The following is a 24376-nucleotide window of genomic DNA, read 5'->3' as shown; positions in this document are numbered from 1 at the left end:
AGGATCTTGATCTTTATTGATTTTCCTCGTGCTTCTCAACTCAATATAAATTTTTAATACACATACATGTACGATAAAAAAAATTTTTATCGTTATAATGAAATATTTTGGTATCTTTTATGTTCTCAGAAATTTCGACATTTTGCATAGAAAGAGAAATTTTTCACAAAAACTTCCTTTTTTTTCTATTTTTTTTCTTGTCTTTTAAAATTGTGTTTCTGAGAAAATTAAATTTCAAAATAAAACAATTTTGACAGCTAATTCGATTCAGCGTTCCTCTTACTTTTTTTTTTTTTCTGTTCGGTGGTACAGTCAATCAAATAAATTCACCATTAAATACATCCGTTCGAGGAAAAAATTTTAATACATAGTCATCAATAACACTCAAAAAACATCCTTTTAACTTTAATAAGCAATATAAAATCAAGAAAACGCAAATAAATCAAGTCACCATCATAAGCTGTAGTCTAAATATTACAAATCAAGTTTGCGAATGAATAAAGTATTTGGAGTAAGGGCTTTTTCTGTCTCATATCCATTCAACTCGTAGCACTTTATATATATATATATATATATGAATAAGAAAATTTAAAAAGAAGTTCTGAAACATTTATTTTAAACATGGCAATTTCTTAGAATGTTATCAATTTAACGATCATGTCAATCACATCAATTGTTTTCATTTCTAAATAACAGTCATTTGCTTTGTAGAGCACAGTTCTCTTAACAAAATGTGATAGAACATAAAACATTCAAAAATTGACAACAATATTTAAACTCTAACAGTTAGGATTGAAATTCATCAAAAATGGGAATTGTTTTATGACTTTTCCAAATTGTATGCAAATAACGTTATAGAGAAGTTTAAAGTTTTGCATTGTGTTTTACTTTGACAAATCATTTTTCGACTTTTACTTACATTTGCATGTTATATAAAATCTAGTAGATGTCCACTAAAGCATTCTCGAAATTGAGAATTTCAAAAGTAAAATTTTTCAAATACAATTCGAAATATGAATTTTTATCCGGTGAACATTTAAAAATGACTCAAAAATAAAGCAAACAGTTTCCCCATAATACTAATAATAACTCGGAATTCTTCAAGTAAAGCTTGAATCAACGTGCAGCAAAAAGTGTGACGATTTTCCGAAATTCTCCTCTTACTTTTCTTTGTATTGAGATTGTATGGTTGATTCATCATTTCAATTTTTGTGATCCTTTATGTTTTATGATGGTTTTTATTTTTTTTAACGTTTTTTTTTTCGCGTTCATTTTTTATCTAAATATAATATTGTTTTTATATATTTGTGTTGTGTATATATACAATGTTTCTTGTTTAGAAATGAACTAATTTTGGGCAATAAAATGTTTAACATTACACCCACAACAATATCTACATTTACTTATATAACAAGATAAATAAGATGTAAAAAATAAAAAAATAAAAAAATTATAAGAACAACGATCACAACTAAGAAATCAAAATAGAGAAAATCAAATAAAGAGCTTAGTATGTATGGAAGAAAAATAACCTGCACAAAGAGAAAATATACCAAAGAATGAGAACCAGAAAGAGAGTGTGAGAGTGTAGTCGCATATAGAAAGAAGATATTTTGAAAAAAAGAAAATAATAACAAAAAGAAAGAAACGAATAAATAACAAGGTTGTTTACAACCGGAACAAACGACAGGATAACATTCTTATATCCTTGAATATTACTGTTTTATTTTTTCGTATTTTATTTTATTTTCTTTGTACAATTTTTATATTATCCTTAATTTTTTTTTTTTTGTTCTGTTACAATGAAAATGTGATATACGATGGCGTTGTTTTATTGCAATAAAAAATATAAGGATATGAGCATATTTTCTTATATTGAAACAAATGGGCATAACAACATTCACTCTATATTTGTATAACAATATATTAGTTATACCAGTTAAGGAATAAAGAAAATGATTTTATAAGAAATTTTAAAAAAGAAAAAAAATCAATAAAGCCTGTGAATTTTTCTTTTAATTTTATATTTGGCAGTAGAATACACCATTATTATTATTTTTTAAAGAAATTAGAAAAAAAAAAGGAAGCAAATTTCGAACTTAAATTATTATTAAAAAGAAGACAACCAGGCATAAACCATAGCAATAAAACATTACCAGAGTTAACATTATACAAATCATCATCATAATACATAAGGATGTGACTTTGGTCATGGTTCTTTACTAACTAAGTGTATATATCCATACACAAAGAATATTGTTTTCATACAATCGAAGTGAAAATTAAATTATAATATCCTTATATATGTGAAAAGAATTTTTTAAGGAAGAATTTTTTTCATTTTTCTTATATTTATTTCAATTCGTTTATCTTAACTAAGACAGATGTTATTAGTCCTTTTTTCCAGTTTTTTATTTTTGTTTTCGTTAAACGATATAAAATTGTTATTTTATGGCATTTAATTTAGGTCGTATACAAGCAAAAAAAAAAATAAAATAATATTACTCAATTTTTTTTATCCAATAAATGTTCAAGTTAAATAATAAAGTAGACATTTTTGTAAAAAACAAAATGAATTGATGGGAATAAGATGTGATCTTAGCTATGTAAAAACTAAAAAAAAAAAAAATTTTTGTTAAAAAAAAACAAAAGAACCGGATGAGAATTTTAATAAAGTGCTATGAAATTTTTAACAAGAACTTTTAGAAATTTTTTAAATTACAAAATTTTCATTGAACATTTTAAAATTATTGACATTTTAACAAAATATATAGTCAGGACATGCTAAGTTTTTAATTAATGTATTTTGTTGTTTGTAAATTTTAGTCTATAAGAGAAAAATTTTTTAGATTTCTATTATAATAATAATTGTGTACGATATAATGCGAAGTGAGGATAAAATTTTTTGATCACATTCTAATTTACTAGATAATTACCAATTTCAGATAATTTCTACTATCATGCATATGCATACACATTATGCTAAACTAACTTAAACATTATAACCTAAAAATGTCCTGATAACAACGAAATGATAATTTTAATTTTGATCTTGTGATTTTCTAAAAAATTCAGAGAATATTCTAAAGATTTTCAATAAAAATAATTTTGTCGAAAAAGAAAATTAAGAATTTCTAAGAATTTTTATTTTTAACTTAACTTAAAAATTAAAATTCTTAAATGAAGCAACTTAAAAATTCAAATTAATTTTTAATTCAATTTTATCTCATATACGTACATATTACAAATTAATACGTTTGCAAATTATATGTGCATATTACAAAAAATTTTTGCCCCCGAATATAAGCAATTTTACTTATTAGTTCAGTACTAAATCTTTCATTTATTGCCAATAATATTATTCCGTTGCATAATTTTAAAAATAATGTAAAATGTAAAACTTGAATTTTAATTTTTGATTTTGTACATTTATAGATGGTAGGATTGGTAGTTAAATTAATTAGGTTAAATTGATGATCTGTTATAGCGGTCAAATGTAAATATTTAAAACAGAAATTGTGTTGCGTTCAATTCCGAGGAATAAATATTTTCCGATAATATGATTATTCTTAGTAATAAATAATTCCGAAAATATTACCTTTAAGATCTGCCTGAATATGAAAATACAAATATTTTTATATATAAAATATGGCTAGCTGATTTATTTTTGAATTTAAATTCTGTCGATGAATGTTTATTTTTAGCGTTTTGATTCAAATTTTATATTTCTACGCAATTAATAAAACTAGTTCTTCCGTTTCTGTAAAATTAAGAGTAAATAAGCTTTTACGACCAAATAACAAAGTCAACATAAAGTTAATCTACAATTATTATTGTTGATTTCAAAAATAAATTTCTTTTAGTGAACAGTTTAACTAAATAGTTAACAATGTTTTTAAGAATTTTCTAATAAAAAGCTTCTTTAATAGAATTCATAAGCAAGCATTAATTATACCCGAAATGATAACATGAATCCAAAAAAAGAAAAAGGAAAATTCAATAGCACGTAATATTTTAATTTTAATAACATTAATCTCAAGAGATGCATAAATTACTAGACCACAATTCTTTTCAATTTATTAAAAGTGCGCAATAAACAGTACTTTTATGTATTTATGCATTTGTTAACACAACCACTAAGTGCACTTCAGAAATAAAATTTTAATTATGTAATATTTTTGAAATTGAATAAATTCAAAACGTATGTAAATTACTCTAATCCTCCTCCTTAATCTAGTAATTAATTTTTATATATTATTTTTTTTTTTTTTGTATCCTTGAATATTTAAATTATATAATTACTAAAACTATCATTAATTTAATTTTCACTTAAAATAGAAATAATGTTAATATGGTTTGTTTAATAAAGTAAATTAAATTAATTTAGAAAAAAAGAAATTGCAATATCCTTGTAAAAAGGAAACATTTTTTTCAATACATATTTTTATAAAAAAAATTCTTTTAACCTTGATATATTTGCAAAAATTTCTTCGTTATAAAGGTTTCTAAAATTAAAAAAGTAACCAAAAATTTAATATTTATTCAAAAGAAAAATCATTGAATACATTTAATGTGAATTTCTCATTCAATTTGTAAATGGTCTTTTATATTAAAAATTAACTGATTCGAGTACAATTTTTTTTTTGCCATACCATAAATTTTAGATATGAATACAATAAACGTCCTTTTAAAGAAAAAAAAGAAACCGTATGTGATTGGTTGCCTTACAAAATGCAACCTTGTCGAAATAAAATTTAGCTACAATTCTGAAAAACTGGACATAAAATACCAAAATATTGCAATACAAGTACATCACCTGTAAACAGAAAATGGGCTTTAAAGTAAATAACAAGCCGTTTTCAGAGTTTCATGAATATTTTATGAAAGTAAATGTAGATTAAGATTTAAACTTATGTTTCAAACAATCTAAACTTGTAGTATCAAAAACGAAGAAAAATTTATAATTCGGACTACACATTTTCTCTTAATAAAAATTTTATTTTCATAATTATAAATTTAAAGAAAGTTAAAAGTGAATTCTAAAATTTTATTTACTCCTGTTTCTTTTTAATGTATTTTAGCTTTTTTTAAACTTAGCTAATATTGACTTAGTCTAGCTTAAATAAAACATTCAACAGCAACGTTCAATTCAACGAAGATAGAATTTTTTTATATTCAGTTAAAAATATTTCATTTATTAGCACTTTATCAAAAAATTTTGCAAAAAAATTTCTTATTAGTTTTACTCTGACCGTCCGTGCGTCACGTTTACGAAACTTTTACACTCTTAAAGACAGAAATCAAAAATAACGTACATACATATATCTTTGCCACTGTACATATATTTTTTCAGTAAATTTTGTAGAAAATTGCTTCAGTAGAATAAAACTTTTACCTATCTCCCTCATATCAAGACTTAAAATGTTATTTTAAAATGCCTCAAAGACTTAAAAATGCTAAATCTGCAAAGCCAGAAAAGTAATACTGTGGTTCTTCTACCGCGGCATACCATACTTGATCTTTTAAAAAAAAACAAAATGGAGGTTAAAAGTTACCGTTATCTAGAATCCGTTCTTTCTAGACCTCAGGTTGTAGGAGTCTGATATTTTAGATATTAATGAATAGTTGAATTCGTTCGAAGAAAATTTTTTTCCACCACCTCAAGTTATCGCATCTCAAAATTTGTAAAAATTGAATTTTTGGCGCCTTATACTTCCGAAATAGTAAGAAACTAACGGTAAATTCCATGCCATTAAAAATTGTAATTATTTCTCTTAACTCACGCAATTAATCCTTAACTTCGAGCATTATGTTAATGCTTATTTGATTGCATATACCGCTTATCCTAAATGTATGCAATTTTTTAAATATATTCGTGTATGAATGAAAGTAAATTTAATAATTTAGTACATAGCTAGATTGTTATTAAAAGCAGTTTTTTCCCTTGTTGAAGGAAAAAGTGCTGCATTACAAACCATTGGTTTGACCCAACTTTTTATAAATGAATGTATGAATTTTTATAAATTAAAGTGAAACCAGAAGCAAAACCGCTTCAAATATCATATTTAATGAGAAAGTCTTTTTTTTTATATTTTTTTTATTTTTAATGCGAAAAGTTGAATAAAACGTAGAAAAATGAAAAAGCCAAAATAATTTTTTAAGTAAAATTCTAAAACTCCGTATTTACTGCGTAATTTCATTTGAAATTACATACATGAAACCAAAGAAAAAAAACAAAAGGAAAAGCCTTCGAAAAGTCGGTATCCTTCAAAAATTTTATCCTCAGTTTATTGTGTTTTAAATTTTGTTTTTTGGTTTGCTTTTTTGTTTCGTAAATAAATTATAACAAAAGATTGAAGGATTGCACCGCTCTCAAAATATTCATAACATGACAATCAAATATTTTTAGAATATCTGCATGTGGCAATGAGTGCGAATTTCTGTCAGTCTGTATTATATGAGGCATGTCGCTATTCTTTTCAAATTTTTCAAAGCTATTAGAGCTTTAATTTGAAAATGGCGTTTAAATTTCTAATACGTCGAAAGACATAAAGTTGATAATTTAGTTCACGAGACATTATAACTATATCTATGTCAAATATTACTATACCCCTTAAATATTTTTAAATAAACTACCTATGGCTTTAAAATCATAAATTTTCCAAATATTTAAACAAGGTGTCATTCATTTTCTTCCAGACTTCTCTAAAGGTATATTTCATTTGTATAATTTGACAAATCAAGAAAAATAGCCTCAACATATTAATAAGAATAAAATTTATATTTTTATTTAGTAAATTTGAAAGTTTAAACAATCATCCTACAGTTTTATTTGCATAAACCAGAATTTTTCTTGAAATAAAATAAATTAAAAATTAATTCCATTAAAAATTCCATTAATTTCCCCCATCTCATATATTTTCTTGGTAAATAAAGATCAAATCTTAGAAATTTTCTTTTGATTACAAGAATTTATAATAAAGTACTCCAGTTTTCATTAGGCATAGTCCTTCAAGATTTTCAAAATACAAATAAAAAATCAAAAACAAAACAATTATTATGATCGTAAATTTCTTGTTTTTTTAGTATATTTAATGTTTTAAAAAATGCCCTTGATTTTTGAATTATTTTGTTTTATTTTTAAGATAAGGAGAAGCAATATTATTACAGAATAATATTCTAAACAAAATTTATTGAATCTCAGAATAGTAGTGCGAAGGATATTGGAGTAGTCGTTATTTCCCACTAGTAGAAGCGCTATTACTTTCCATATTCAAAGAGGGAGAAAACGAATTTATTGAAAATTGGATATGAATTGAAATGCAATGTCTCGTAACTTGTTAAAGCATTTTAAGCTAAACTTTTGTTTGGATTATCGTTACTAAGAAAATTATAGAGAAAAACAACAGAAATTAGACAAATTTTTCGTAAGAAATTCGTAGTTCCCTCTTATTATTGTCCACTATTGAATAAATTATAACATTAGTGATTTCATTGGAAAAGAACTGTTGTGAAAATTTTTAAAAAATTAATGCTTTTAATTTTTTATAAAAATTTATTATTTTAAAATAATAATTTAAAAATTTATTTGAGGAAAATGTTGAAATTTCTATCTTTCAGAATTATTGATTGTTGATTGTAAATGTGGTAAAAAAGCAAATGTAACCAGCACGGACCTACATATTGTAAAGTGCCAATTTACTATATGCGGGATCAAGGAACTCGAGTAATTTGTAAGACTCCGCGGAAAACCAAATCCGTCGCGGCGAGTACGTAATACACAGTATATCTTCCCTTTTATAGATGAGAGCCCCATAAATCATAATATTCTATGACAATGTGTGCTAAAGACTATGCATCATTATCTCTGCAAGAACGTTTTAGATCGAGTCTATTGAGATGCCCAAAAAGCCAAAAATGCCTGTAATAACACTAGTAAGATTTCACACCCAGTTCTTGCTCACCCAATTTCCATCTTAAACAGCATCTCATTGCTAATCTACCTAAAACTCTTTGATCTGTCGATGTCACGGAAGATTACTCGAGCGCTCCAACGACTCTTCAATTTTTTTTTCCACCACAAACATTACGAGTATATATAGTTCGGGTACACAGCAGAGCTCCGATCCGAAAAGAGATAAAATAACCATCTTCCTTTCAGATTAATAAGAATTTTTTTTTTTCGTAAACCGAATTAATAATGAAATTTTACATGTGCTTTAAGAAAATTTAATGAGGATAAATTACAATGAGAACAAAATTTTTGTGTAAATGTAGCATGACTTTAAAAAAAAATTTCTTTGATATAAATTATAATTTATTAAGGATAATAATAGTTACGTAATATATTATTTCATAAGAAGAATTAAAATTCCGTACATCATTAAACTTAATAAATTGTTTTAAATTTAAAGTAATAAATTAATAAAAAAAATTAATATAAATTAAGATGAGAATTGAATAATATTTGAAAAGCTATTGTAATTTTAAAATATATTCAAGTATTCTGGTTTTTTGTTAGAAATGCAATTTGATAGCTCCTACAGTTTGCAATCTATTAAAATAGTTTATGTGCACATTATCTGTACATACATTTTAGTTTACTGTTCTACAAAAATACTTTAGATTTTAATATAAATATATATATATAATTAAAATTTTGTTTACCGTATAGAATTTTCTGCTTTGAAATACAAATATTTAAGGAAGCTTACCTGAAAAATAAATAGAAAAAAGAATAAATATTTAATTAATATAGAAATTAAATTTAAGTTTATTAGAAGAAAATTTATTTTGTAAAAATAATAAATAAAACAAACGCACATTTTTACAAAATTTTTAAATAAAATTTTATTGAAAATATTTTAAATGTTTATAAGGTATTTTATATGAAGAAGTGTAAATACTTATGATGAAAATTAATTTACATTAATTTACAAAGAATATATTTTTTTTTTTGAAAAAAGTTGTAATTAAAGTCAGGGAAATTTCCTCTCTCCTCTCTGCTTTCTTTTAAGAAAAATTCATTTTTGTTCCTTACTATTGCAATTGAAATTTTTTGCATTTAATTACTTAAATTCAAATAAAAAACCATATCGCACCCCTGAAAGAAAATGGTAGCAATTCAAAGAAAAGATAGTTTATAGAAACCTATAAAAAATTCTTTCAGTTAACGAATATGGGTGGATAAGGAGTCATCATGAATCTATGAACGAGGTGAAATGGTTGAATTTTTCGTCAGAGCACTGTGGTGGCAAATATACCAGCCATTTTTTCAATTTAATAATTTCAAAATTAAATTATTTGATTCATTTAATGCTAGTAAAAATCAATAGAGAATCAAAATTTTATTTAAAAAATTTCTACCAACAAAATTTTAATACCACGTTTGCAACTGCCACAGTTGATTAGGACATATTATCATATTGAGAGTATTATTATATTAATTGATATTACATGCCTGTCAGTAGCATAACAAATTGCTAAATCCACGGGTACGTACAATAAATATGAAATTCTGCCAAAACACATCGAAATTAATAAAATAAAATTCATTTTTTTTTTTTTGCGCTAAAATAAAAAACAACATTTTTGCCTTTCTGAATTTCCTTTTATCGTTTTTCTCTGAAAATTTATGTATATATATATATGTAAGTATATATATAAATTATTTAATTTTTTTAAGAGAACATTGTTTTACGATTTTTTCTGCGAAAGATGTTGTTTTAGCAATCCTTTTAACATTAAAATATCTTGCAATATAAAAAAGAATGAGACAAGATGAATTCCATGAAATTTATTTTTTAGTTTTCGATTTAATTCAAAAATAAATTTAGTTTTTTAAATTTTTGTAATATTTAATATAAAATTATAGTTATATTTCCAAAGAAGTATATTTTATCTGAAAAAAATATACAACAAAGAACAAAGTATTCGAAATTGTTAAAATTTTCAAAATTGTTTTTCGAAATTGATTGAGTGATACAGTTCATTGAAGAAAAAACATATTGAATGAAAAACTACGTCTATTGGTGCAGTAAAGCGTATAATAAAGCTATTAATAGCTTAATACTAAATTAATATAACATGTTATTAATTATAAGAATATAAAGTGACGCCGATTTTCGAAACATTTCTTTCTTAGTTTTAGTTAAAAATTACATACATATTACATTACATATTAGTAAAGCATTAATTAATTTAATTTTAAATTTTAAATTTAAATCTTTAAATAATTCTTATGTCGCTGAAGGATTGAAATTAGCAATTATGACAAGTTTAACACTAAGCATTGCTCTGGTCGAATTAAAGCTTGTGAAATAACCACTACCTTTATTTGACCAAAATAATTTCATACCAATTTTGATTAAAGTAATTATCTACAAAAATTTGGTATAACAGTTTTATACTCGTATAAAAAAATTTTAATAAAAATCAAAAAACTAATTCACTAAATTTAATATTTTTCTTATTCGGTTAAAAGTTCTTAAAAGTTTAATTGATTTCGTGTCTATAACTGGGAAAATGACAATTTTTTACGGTCGCAATTTATATTCTTGATCTCAGTTTTCTTTAATATTTTTGCGACGAATGTCGTAACATAATTTAAAAATTTAAGTTTTCGTTCTAACTTTTCAAACATTTCAAAAATATTTCGAAAATTAATTTTAGTTTACCAAATTGACTGAAGTCATCATCAAATTCTCGTGAAATTTACAATTTTCCTAAAAGTACCAACTTTAATCAAAAGAGTGATTATTTTCATTAAGAAAGGAGTGAGAATTTTTCATTAACACTTTAATAATTGTAAAAATACTCAGAAGATATTTAAAATAAGAGAAGAAATTAAATTGAATTTTCAAAAATAAAAAAAAAATATTTCAATAAATTTTGTAATTTCCACAAATTTTACTTTTCCTTTTTTTTTATCTTTTTTAAATCATCCTTTAATTTTTTTTTGTTCTTTTTAAATTGCAACCATTTAGGAAAAAATTAAATTCCACTAAACATTGTCATTACAGGTGAAAATACCACTTGAATTTCCTTTATTGTTTTTTATGCGAAACTGAACGATTTTATTTCTCATTTTTTTTTTCCAGTTTTTAATTTTTTTTACTTCTACTTTATTTTTAATATCATTTTCATTACACTTTGTACGTGAGAAAATGAGGTCATTTGGTTTTGTATAGTATTGTACCAGTTTTATTTTATATTGCATCAACAGAACCAGCAAATGAATAGTTCATGCTCAACTAAATCTTAACCTAAACGTTATCTCGTTTTCATTTTCATTTTTTTGTTTCTGCTTTTCTATCTAGTACCTAGAATTTCATTTGTTTCTAAAGATAATCGTAAAAAATAAATACCCTACAAATACTACCATAATAACAACATTGAAATTGAAAGAGTAGGAAGGAAAAAATAAAAAACAAAATGGTGTACTCTTTTTTTTTTATAGATATTTTATATAATAATATGTGTATAGGTATAACGATGTATACGATATTCTGTTATTCTTCATCACGTTAGTGTAAAAAATGTATTCTTTTAGTGCTTTTACGTTAGTGATAGCCCTCCTATGAGAATTATTTTATGGGACCCGTGATAAAAATTTAATAAACTATTATATATAAGACTGTTTTGAAACTTGGATATGGAACTTTTAGAATTTGGTCCAAGAAAAAGAGCATGAAGATTTTAGTTAGTTTGGATTACAACTGCTTCTTGGTTTATCAAAGGCATTTCTAAAGCTGAAAATTTATAAAAAGTAATATTCTTATAATTATAAGCAATACGGCCCTTTATAAAATAAGTTTGACTGGTTAGAAGACGGAGCAATTCAGAGTGATTTGAGAGTGTCACCACATCAGTAAACTTAAAACAAAAAAGCTGGAAATTCGCAATCTCTTTAACTATTCACAACCGAATAGTTAAAGAGATTGAACAAAAAAAACTCTATTAAATTTTTTAACATAATTTTGGATATCCTAAAGTTTAAAAATCAAATATTTTTTCCTTGTTAGATTTAATTTAAATTCATTCAGAAGGTAGTAGTAAAAGCAATCAAAATTGTTTTTATGCTCGACAAAGAAAATTGTTTTTATTTTCCGGTATTTTTTTATTTCTCATTTTAAATGTAAAATTGAAGCTTGTTAGTAAAAGAAATAATCGTAAATTAACTATGCTTTGAAATAATAAAAAAAAGGGAATAAAATGATGAAATTTAATTTTGTTTGTTCTTTTCTTCTCATTTTCATTTTTTGATGAAAAATCTTAGTAAACAATCAAAAATTAAATTGGACAAAAGAAAATTTAAAAAAGGATCATTTGAATTTTAGAAAAACAATTTCATTTAATGATACCGTTTAATTTCATATGTAAATTACTAATTAAATGGTGGTTGATATTTGTAAATTTTTTTATTTTCAGTCAACTCATTAAAAATTATTTCTTGGTTAATTTATAATTCAAAATTAAATATTAAAATCTTGTGCTAATTCAACATTTTTCAATGGTCACCGTCGCGCTTCAAATACAAATGAAATCGTATGTGAATCAAATTGTAAAATGTTCACATTACAACTCGATTTGAGTGGGAAATAATATTTTATAAGAATACGTAACAGTAAAAACTTAAAGAAATGTAGTTTGTCAAGTAGGACAGCTACGTTCATTAAATTAATTTTACACAATATCCAAATATACAAATAATTGCATACATTTAGGATATACAAGAAAAAAATTTAAAAAACGTTAATTCTGAAATTCGATGGTTAAACAATGGGCTTGATTTAAAAATTTGCATCTTTTGATATCGTGAAATATACTGTTAGTTCTTTGCTTTTATAGAAATTTTGAACTCCGGAGAGTATGGAGATAAATAAAGAAAACTTCCCTAACGGAGGACATAAGTAGTAAGTGTCTCAAAGCTGATAAAATTTTAGATCCATACAACCATTTACAAACAAATGAAATCAAATATAAAAAAATAGATTTTAGATAAGTTGAAAGAAAATAATAGCTTTAGCAAGAAAGCTGGCAAATCATTCCTGATTCTTTTTCCAGAAAGCACTGCATTGTTTTTCTTTTTAAATTTGATTTAAATATAAAAAATATTTTAAAATTAATTTATTGTAAATCAACATTCAATTTATAAACCAAACCTTAAGTGTTATATTAAACTTAATCTCGAATTTCATATAATTTTTATTTTACAGATTTAAACAATAAAATCAACAATCAACAGCTGACACGAAACCTGGAAAAGCTCAAAATATCTACAAAAATGTGATACAAAAAAAAAGACAAATCCAATGATTTTTGACTGAATGAAAAATTAAATTGTGCCAAGTTTTCTTAGTTTATTGATATACAAACTAATTACTTCAGTTTTATACAATTATTCAAAATGATTATTTTAAAATTTGAAGAAATTATGAAAAATTCATTTTTCAATTTTAATAATTTAAAATTTATTAAATATAATTTTTTATATTTAATAATTATTACCGTGTTAATTATTTTAAAACCAATAAATAGCACAGAAACATCAACAGTATTACATCATCAAAAAGAAAATCAAGAACAGCCTCTACAACAACAATCACAAATAGTAAAAAATCGATTATTGTATCATTCTTTAAATCCATTTCACTATAATAATATTGATAATCCACATTATCATCATCATGGTAATAATGATGTTGATATTTTAAATACATTTAATAGTAATGATTTTCCATCACGTATACCATATGATACCATACATCAAATATTACGTGATGAAGATAATAGTAATATAAATAATAATAATAATAATAATAATAACAATATAAAAAATAAAGATATTCTAAGTAATTCCATCTATTGGAATAGTGGTATATTAAGTGATTCAAATAATGATGATACATCAAGGTCATCACATAGTTTTAAATTTACTAATAATAATAATAAACCATTGATTGTACAAAATCGACAAGATTTAAAAAATAAAGATCAACAAAAACAACAACAGCAATCACAATTACAACAATATCGAAGTAATACTGGTAATAAAATATCACATACAATTGGTAAAAGATCAATAATTAAAAATATTATTAAAGAGAACAATAATAATAGTAATATTAATAACAGTTATAATAATTCTAATATTAATAGTGGAGTGAAATTTGTTAATAATAATAATAATAATAATAACAACAACAATAATAGTAATATTGTAAATAATAACAATTATTATTGGAATAGTTTTATTAATAATAAAAGTACAAAAGATCATTTAAATTTAGTAAATAAAAAATTAAATGAATTTAATATAAATGATTATCAAATCGATAATAATAGATTAAAAACATTAAATTTAACAAATAATCAATTGAAATTATTTTCAATAAATAAAAATAGTAAAAATAATTTAAAAAATTTAAATTTATTAGATTTAACAAATAATCAATTGACAGAATTTTCATTTGATAATAATCAATTAAAAAATTTAACAATATTAAATTTAACAAATAATTACGTGTCAAATTTTACTGTTATATTTAATGAAAAACCAAATAAAATTAAAATTGAAATAAATAATAATGAAAATAATGAAAATATTCAAGCCAAATTAAGAACTTTAATATTAAAAAATAATTGTATAAAATTATTAAAAGATTTTCAATTACAATATTTTAATAAATTGGAAAATTTAGATTTATCATGTAATTTAATTGAAAATTTAGATAAAACATTTTTTGTAAAAGTGAAAAATTTAAAAAAATTAAATTTATCACGTAATCAATTAGGTGGAAATTATTATAATTTAAAAAATGAAATGTGCAATGGTAAATCAACAAATTTAAATGAAGAAAATAACAATTTATCAGAATTAAAATTAAAAAATTGCACTGTTAAAAATTCTAATAACAATAATAATAATGATAATGATGATAATCAGAAGATTTTTAAGGAACCATTTTATAATTTAATTAATATTGAAACATTAATTTTATCATATAATAATATACATAAAATTGATTTTGATACATTTTTGGTATTGCCAAATTTACAATATTTAGATTTATCAAATAATAATATACATGGTGAATCAGTTAAATCATTATCTGGTATACCAGATTTAATTGGTCTATCACTTGCATATAATTATGAATTGGGTGATTCATTACAAGAATTTGTTGCATCATGGAGTTTAAAAGAATTAGATATCAGTGGTACTGGTTTATGTCGTATACCAGCTGCTTTAGCACAATCAGTTAGAGCATTAAAATTGAAAGATAATTGGTTAGCGGTAAGTTAAAATTGAAGGAATAAAATATATTTCTAATTAAACTATTTTACTTGCTTACAAATTGAACATGCATATTGAACCTTTTAAGAATTTCAAGATAATTTATAAATAAAATTAAAAAAATTCTTTTACATTCTTGAACAACATAAAAATAACCATTCTCCTTAAAGAAATATTTAGAAAATAAAATTGTAGCTGAGTCCTGACTTACTGCTCTAAATGGGGTTTAATATCAAAGTTCTTATTTCTTTCATTTTGCTTTATAAAGCTATTGTGCGTCACTTTATCGGTCTTAATATTTTCCTTCTTGTTATTTTGTTTGTTTGACCTGCAATTTGATTATTCCCAATTAAATTTGTGCTATTCAAATATTTTGAACAGCACCGCAAGATAATTTTTCTTTATTGGACAAAATCTAAAATTAAATCTACGATGACTTTAATGACTTTTTACATATCAGACTGTAATTATCTAATAGAGCCCAGATTTTACGCAAAATATAATAATTTTATTGAGACAATTATAAGCAAATAAAAAATGAGTTATTCGCTGTTCCAAACTCTCACAAAAATTTATTTGTCACCACTCTACTTTTAAAAAATCTGGCAGTAAATCTTGAGAGAATAACAAACAGTGTTTATACATATACGCCTTTCGTCAGAGTCATCATTGAGTCTTAAAAAATGTAAAATGCAAACGATAGCTATAACACTAACAGTCTTCTGCCACTTTCTCTCTCAAATTAAAAATTTATTTTCTATGGTTATTTTGGGTTATTTATTTTGAAGAAAAAAAAAATCCAATTTTAATAACCAAATAGCCGTGAAATTTCTTTTATTCTTTTTTGTTTTCGAATAGCAATAAAAAAATTTTTTTTTAATATACTAAGGGAAAAAAAATTGGTAGAAAATAAAAAATAAAATCGATTTTCTTAATTTTGTTTTATTACCGTGTTAAAAGAGCCATAGAAAATAAAACTACAATTTTTAATACCAAATAAAAACTTTTTTAATTTTTTTCTTTCTTAATAAAAGTCAAACATTAAAAGTTTTAAAGGTATTAAATTTTCAGTGAAGAAAAAAAATTATTTTTTATTTTAATCCTTTAAAGTAAATAAGCTTCAGCTTAAAGTTGTTGGAATTATTAAATTGAATAATATTTTAGTACACATAATTCTGGGCTAGTAATGCTGTAACAAATTTATTTATTTTTATTTATTTGAAATTGAGTAGAGCTCAAACAAATTTATTACAATCCTAGTTAATTTGAATCGGCATCCCCCCAATATCTTCATAATTTATTTGAATATTTCGCTACAAATTTTAATTATAGAACCAGTTGAAATTGTTTCTTAAACTATTTGATTAAATGTTAGTTATTATTTCTCTTTAAATAAAAATTTAATTAGAAATCGTAATGAAATTTTAAATTTATCTGAATTAAAAATTTCTGTGTCTTTTCTCTTAATTATTGATAATAATTGGGTTTTAAATGAATTTTGAAAAAAAACGAGAATGGTTTATAATTCATAAAAACTAAATAAAATTGAATGAAACTTTTTAAATAATTTATTAATTTCATTTTAATTTATTATTTTTTTTCCTTGCTTTTATTACGATTCTAGAAATAAAAGTCATTTTTTTCCATTAAAGAAAATATTAGTTTTTCATTTTATCTTTATTTTATTAGTTTGTTTTATTCATAGATTACATATATATGTGTACACTGGTCCCGGTGACCATACTTATTGGGGCAAGAGAAGTGCTCACATAACAATATTTCGATACTAGAACTTACAACCAACACAATTTGTTTTTTGGCCGGAATATTACTGAAATTCTGAAAATACTCGTAAGATCGTGAATTTATTACGTGAGATAATTTTTAAGGAAATCACCAGTTTCTGGTAGGTTGATCCTACTTCCAACTTAAATTTTTGCAATTATCTAGTTAAAGAAATATAAAAGTAAGGCAGGGATTTTAAATTTCATAATATGTAATAATTAAATTGGTTATTGCCATAAGGGTTTTGTGTACTAACTTTTGTTATTTTTATCTTGGGTTTGAGTAAGAGTGTTCTGAAGTATGTAATTTGTAGGAATTTAAATTATTGTTTAAATATGAGATTATATAACAGTGATATTCTATTCAGTGCTATTTTTTTTTGCCCGTAAAACGTAGTGCAAAAATTTCTTGAGTGTCTCATAATAATAAAGCCTGCCCTTTCAAACACTCCACTATCCTTCTTCATTAAATGATGATGACTTTGCTAGGCAATCTAATTGTCGCATTTTTGTCCATTCAGATGATGATTGTTTTAACTCTTTCATGCAATACTACTTTGAATGGCAATTGATGTGGAAAATCAGTGTAATGGTCACCCCAATAATAATTTTTTATATACTAGTTTGAAAATAACGTGTAGGAAGAATAAGTATGTAAATATTATGTGTTTTAAAGATATTTGAAAATAGTAGAATGGAAAGAAGATTATTTTTATAAATTTTAAATTATTATCTTGATCTAGTTTTTATATTTTCTAAATAATATGTTGGATGTTCGCATAAACATGAAAATATAAAAATAGAAGAAAACTTTTCTAATAAATTTTGTTTTAAGTTGAAAACTTTTATTTATTTCATATTATCCTTTTTGTTTCTCTTTTTTACTTTTCATTTTGTTTGCTCTTTTTTAAATAAAATTTTTATTTATGACTTAATTTTATTTTACTATATTAAGACAGTATTCTAAAGAAATTGTATTTCGAGGACGTATGTTAATGTCTAAATCTATAAAAATGTTTCATAAGTAATTTGAAATTGTTATGAACGGGCTCAATTATATTAAGAACAAAGAGTTGAAGCAAAGATAATAGAAACTTAATGACTAAAAATATGGCTAAACATTGGTAAAATATTGATTGGTCTGAATTCAATATTTGTTTACCAAAGTTTTCTATAAAAATTTCACTAACAATTGCACAATAGATTTATCAATAAAAAATTGATTTTTTTTTTCCATATTTACAATATTGTGTTAAGAATCCGATTAAATATATTTTAGTCTTTTGATTTAGCGACATTATTAAAGGAAATTATTAATTCATTTTTGAATTAAAGTATAGAGTGAATTTGTTTTGGTTACCAATAACGTTTGTTGAATTCAATCTGATTGGTAGTAGAAAGTTATACATGTTATAAAATATGTCAATTTTGTGCCCTATGTCAAATTGGATTTCCTGTTTTATGCTTGAATATTCTATTCCCAACTTCGTGAGCTTACCTAGTTTACATATTCTAGTTTCATTTGATAAAGTTTTTCTTTTATTTTACTTCAGAAAAGATTTCGTTTTAAATAGTTAATAAATTTCTGAAATAAATATTTTCATTTACAATAATTATATTTATATTAAGAATCATTACTGAAGTCAAATGAGGATATGCATTTTTACCAGAAAGATTAATTTAAATTTAAAAACTATGCAAAATAATTTTAAAAATAAAGCTATTTTATTGAACCTCTTGGAAGGAAATTATATTTAAATAAGTACTTAAAAACTGTCGGGTGTCATTTTATTGTAGATTGTAGATTGTATACAGATGGGGTAAGATTGCATCACGACCAGCATATATAAGGATCTATTGTACCCTCCAATAGATGTGGAAGACACGCTTACAATACGCTTTCATATACGAACGATTTTGATTTTTTAAAAATAATACAATAAAAAGCAAACTTTACATAATTTCATACTTAAATTTTTCAAAAAAAAAAAAAAATTCAACAAGTACACTGAAATATCATTGATTTAGTAGGTGGACTCTAGGATAAAGCGATATTAATGCTAATGACCCTAAATTGAGTCCTTAAAGCGTAAAGAATAAGAAATTTTCAATCCTTCAATATTTTTGTTTGAATCAATTTTATTAATTCAAACAAAAGTCTTTTATGTTTTTAAAAATTTCAATTGAAAATTTAACTAGGTTAATGCGAATATACTTTAAAAAAATCTCCACTTTAACTTTACAAAACAAAAAGTAATATTATTTAGTTAGATTAAAATATCGAATGGAAAGAAAAAAACTCATAAACCCTTCTATTAAAATAAATTAAAATGTAAGAGAGCAAAACAACTCAAAATTAATTTTTGAACAAAATTATTAAAACTTTGCACATAAAAGTCTTATTTTCAAATTTATTTCAATTCAAAGTGGGTATAAAAACCTGTTCAAAATGAAACAGCAAAATTGATTTGAACTTTTCTCTTTTTCCTTTCTTCAAATTTAATTCCCTTACATTCACTGAAAAAATTTTTTCGTTTATTTGATAAAAACATATATTGCTCTGACGAAAACGTCGTCGTTATAGGGTTGAATAATTGGAGCAATAAACATGACAAATCCTTTTATCACATTGACTCCCAGAAGAATTTTTTTTTCAGGTTGACAAATATCATCATCGTCTGAGTTTTAATCAATTTGAATAAAAAAATTATCCTTTTGACAGATATGTCGTAAACTATCCTTTTGTCAACTTGACTAATATTTTTCATAATAACAAAATGTTGTGTCAAAATAACATTTTCATATTGATTATTAGCTTCGTCATATTAACGACTTTTTTGACACAATTGCATACTGCTTCGTTTTTTGTACTATCCTTGATGCTAAAAATGTGATGAAAAATTTTTAATTCTAAAGTTTTTTAAATAATATATCAAACTGTATTTTAAAAGGACCAAAACTAATTCAACTGCTCTTTATGAACTAAAGATAGCAGTAGAGTTAGTTTCAATGTAATTTAAATACATTTTGATACATCATTTAAGCAACATTAAAATTACGAATTTTTAATCACACTTTGAATCAAGGATATTACAAAAAGCGATACAATATGCAGTTTAAAGAAACAAAATATGTGTCCTTTTTTAAGCTTACATTTTTAAAAAAAAGAATTAACTTCTAATAAAAAAATTACAAATTGTACTTATTAACATTTATGATGCTTTTATTTCTTAAAAATAAGTTTTTTTTAACATATTTCTTGAATTGTTGCAACATTTATAAGACAAATAATATTGATATTTTCTACGTCATAGTCTGTTTTTACATTAAAAAAGTATTTTTGAATGTAATGCCAAACTAAATTACATTCAGTTGGGTATTTTAAATTTAATAAATGCAAAATCTTAAAGCATATTACTATAGCACTTACTACATATATCGTTTTGAATTTAATATCATCAAAGTAAAACTGATAAAGAACATGCTAACCGGTCGTAATATGTTCCCACAACAAAAATGCAGTGCTGGATAAGAAGTTTTTTTGCCTTTTTTTGAAAGTTCTTCCATTTCCTCAGGTGTTCACATACGATAAAAAGCTGCTTTGTATCTTATCCTTAATAGTGTATCTTATAAAGCTTTTGCTGGAATTTTGAGTTTTTCTTTAGCTGGTGGAGCTAAAATTCCATAAAAAGCGAATAATAGTCGAGATTAACGCCCATATATAAAAAAAAATTAAGTAATGTTCAAATGTTTTATTCAATATAAGTTTTACTTTAGCTTAAGTTCTGAGTTTCGTTTATTTCTTTAACGATGTTCAAGCTTACAACATCTTTCAATTTATCTTTAAATACATTTATTATTTTTTTTTGGAATTCCTCCAGGTTGAAAGTAAAAATATCAAGACTTTGTGGATGCAAGGCTTTAAAATCCATATCAATCTAAATGTGATTACATAAATATTTTATGAATTAATAAAATTGTTAAAATTTTACTAGGAATGATATTAAAAGTAAACAATAAATGAAACACTAAATAAAATGTTACAAACAAGAACAAAAATTCAAAGAAAAGGGAAGAAAAAACTAGCTTACCTTTAATTTCTGTTTACTATTTTGTTTCAACTTCTTTTATCACTTTTATTTTATATATTTAATTTTATTAATTTTAATTTTATTTAAATATTCTTGACTTTTCACTTCATATATTTTTTTAAGCAATTATTTGCGATTCACTTTTCAGCAAGTATAAAACCACGTCTTTACCGCTAGAAAACTTTAACTTAATGACGCTGCTTTAAAAATTTCTTGCATGTAAGAGCATGTGTATTTTTTCTTTTTTATTTTTTTCTTTTTGACGAATTTTTTTTCAATCCGACACCCTGTTTTGTTTACTTTGCGCAAATTCTTCACATAGACGAAAACTTAATCAATATGAATTTTGCTAATAAGATTTCGTCAATATGATAATGCAAACCGGTATAATGAAGCATACTTTTTCATTATGAAGAAAAAATATTCTTCAATAGAACAAAATTTTATTCAAATTTTAATTTGCAGTTTAAACACATTTTTATGAAAATATTCGACATTTTAACACATTTATCGTCATATTAACTATTTATTTTGTCCTATTGAAAAAAAAAATTATTTTTTTCTGTAAATATGAATAACTGAACTTCATTGCAAAGGTTTTTGCCTTTTACATTTATATTATAATCACTTTGACAAAACTTTATTCCTAATGATTTTTTTAATTCTATTTGACATAAAAAAATCTTTAAATTGAAAATTTTTTCCATCAAACTTGGACGAAAATTTTTTGTCAATAAAACTATATTAATTTTTTCAGTGTTTATAATGTTAATTATTTTTATTTCACCACCATCCCTATATTATTTTTTTAATGAAAAAATAAAAATATTTAAAAAAAAAAAACTTAATTTTTAATAAAATGAAATATTAAATACGCTTAACATTTAATAACAAAACTTTTCTCTTCTTTTTTTTTTTATCAAGAAGCTAAAAATATGAAAAACCTTCAAAAAATTCAAAGGAAAATAAAGAAAAAATGGTAAAATCATTTTTAAAATGAAAATTTAAAGTCATTTGCTTCTTAACTTTACCAAATAAAATAAGCCTTAATAATTAAATTTCTATAATATGCCGACAGTTCATGGCCTTGGATATAAAAAGGAATTTCAACAAAAATCCTTAAAGGACGAAATATTTTAAATTAATAAATAAAAAGAAAACACAAACAAAAAAAACTCTGTATACTTTAATTTTTTTTTGTATTTTGGTTTTTGTCTTTTTTTTTTGCATTTTTTTCCAATTATGAAATGTGAAGGACAATATTTTTCTCTTCCTTGACAAGGAAAAACCAAAAAATACAATATTAATAATAATAAAAACATAATAATAATGAAAACTAGAACAAATCCTCAATTTCCTTTTATTAAATTAAAATTTAAGTCTATATATATATATGTATATTTATTTATGTACCATAGTAATCATAATATTAAATAGAATGGGACAGAAAACGAAAACAAGAAAGAAAGAAAAAGGAAAATAAATAAAGTCCTTAGAAAAAAAAAATATTTAATTAAAATTTTGTATAGAGCAATAGAAAAACAAGAATTCAACAACAGAAAGTGGAAAAGAAGAACAGAAAAAAGAAGAGCATGAAACTTTAAATAAGATCTAAAGATCATTTCTATTATTTAGTCCTTTTTTCTTTCCAACAAAATAATGGAAATTTAAATTTTTTTTGTAAACTTTATTCCATAAAAATTCTATTTAAATTTTTTTTAATATACAATAAAACAAATAATACATGATCCCTATATTAAGCAGACCAAACAAATAATTTAAAAATTTAAATAAAAAAATTAATTTAGTATTTATTACCGTTAAAAAAAACACTATTTGATACATATTTGAATAAATTTGCAATATTAATGGTGCTAGAGGAAATTAAGTAAAGATTCTAGACGAATTTTGCATAAGATTTGTCTTATTTTATAATCTATTGGCGTTGTTCAATTTAAAACTTTAAAAAACTGTTAAAATTGGTGCTTCTATACCGTGTAAATACTTAAGGATATAATTTTTAAAATGAAAAATAAAAATATAAGTAAATAAATAATTTAAAACAAGTTGGAAATCAATTTAACAGGGTATTTCGGCAAATAATTTCAGGGATGATTCTTTGATCAATTTCCAGAAAAAAATTGTATTGGCGGGGGGAGGATGCAGATGTATTAGTTTTCGAGCTATAGCCTGTTGAAATAAAATGTGTCAAATTTTTCTGCATGTAAATAAATTGCTTATAACTGGGGAACCATTTGACATAGAGTAACTATTGTGGTCATAAGCGATTGATTACTCTTTATTTTTGATATTACACTCAATTTGATTTGAGTTTATAGATCTAGAATAAGAAACCTTAGCTATCATTATATACTTAGTTGCCTATATAGGAAATATACGAACGAGATCATTTATAAGTATATATTCTTTAATAAACTTAAATTGAATTAAAAATAATTTTTGAATTAAGTATAAAAAATTGATGGTAAATCAATTTAAGTATGCAAACCTTTCAATAATTTTAAAAGTTTAAACCAAAGAAAAAAAAACAATTTATAAAAATTTTTGTACATTGCAAACTGTTCAAGAGACCGAAATCAAACAGAAGCGTTTAGAAAACAACGAATAGAACGACTTTAACAATATTATAAGGATAGTGAGGATCAAATGAGAATTTTCACTGGTGTTTTATCTCAGAGAGCTGGCACAGAGAGCAAAAACATAAATTTGTAGATTTTGCAGAAGAATGACAGAAGTTCTTCTAAGGTTTTTTTTCTTCTGAAGATTGTAGAGTTTGCCTTAGCAAAGAGAAATAGTAGAGAAGAATATACATCCATAGTTTTGCATAGGGAAATCGCGATAGATGGCCAACCATAAAAACTGTTCAAATTCACAAGGATTAGAATAGGTCTCGAAGTAGCACTTTATTGACATGCCTCAAGGTAATGTTTTGAGGGCACTAAAAATTGGGAAGGGCACTTATATCGCCCTTATTTATTACAGGATCCTTACTCTGTTACTTCAATTACACAATTTCGATTACTTTTCAATTTTTGTACGATTTGTACTTACATAAAAATTTAACTTATAATTACCTTGTACTTAACATAAAAATTTTGAATACCCGAAAAACCGCCACTTTAGCCATGCAACGCTTTTAAATCCGAGGCCAATACAAATATTAACTTAAAATCTCTTTTTTT

At 23.5% G+C, this 24376-nt stretch overlaps 1 protein-coding gene across 1 annotated transcript in view; it reads left to right on the top strand.

Annotated features, from left to right (window-relative positions):
• Nucleotides 1-5434: 5434 nt before the first annotated feature.
• The window catches only part of LOC129612776 (protein PF3D7_1417600), a 48807-nt gene continuing 29865 nt past the window's right edge, over nt 5435-24376 (top strand). Inside the window, exons 1-5 of the mRNA XM_055526541.1 lie at nt 5435-5478; nt 13540-13793; nt 13845-14072; nt 14796-14826; nt 14917-15298. Of these exons, the coding sequence (XP_055382516.1) occupies nt 5435-5478; nt 13540-13793; nt 13845-14072; nt 14796-14826; nt 14917-15298 (939 nt within the window). The remainder of the gene's footprint in view (nt 5479-13539; nt 13794-13844; nt 14073-14795; nt 14827-14916; nt 15299-24376) is intronic.

The sequence above is a fragment of the Condylostylus longicornis genome, unplaced genomic scaffold, assembly GCF_029603195.1.
Source record: "Condylostylus longicornis isolate FDR11 unplaced genomic scaffold, ASM2960319v2 ptg000004l, whole genome shotgun sequence".
Classification (NCBI taxonomy): domain Eukaryota; kingdom Metazoa; phylum Arthropoda; class Insecta; order Diptera; family Dolichopodidae; genus Condylostylus; species Condylostylus longicornis.
The sequence above is the reverse complement of the archived record's forward strand: the minus strand, read 5'-3'. Positions and strand labels throughout refer to the sequence as shown.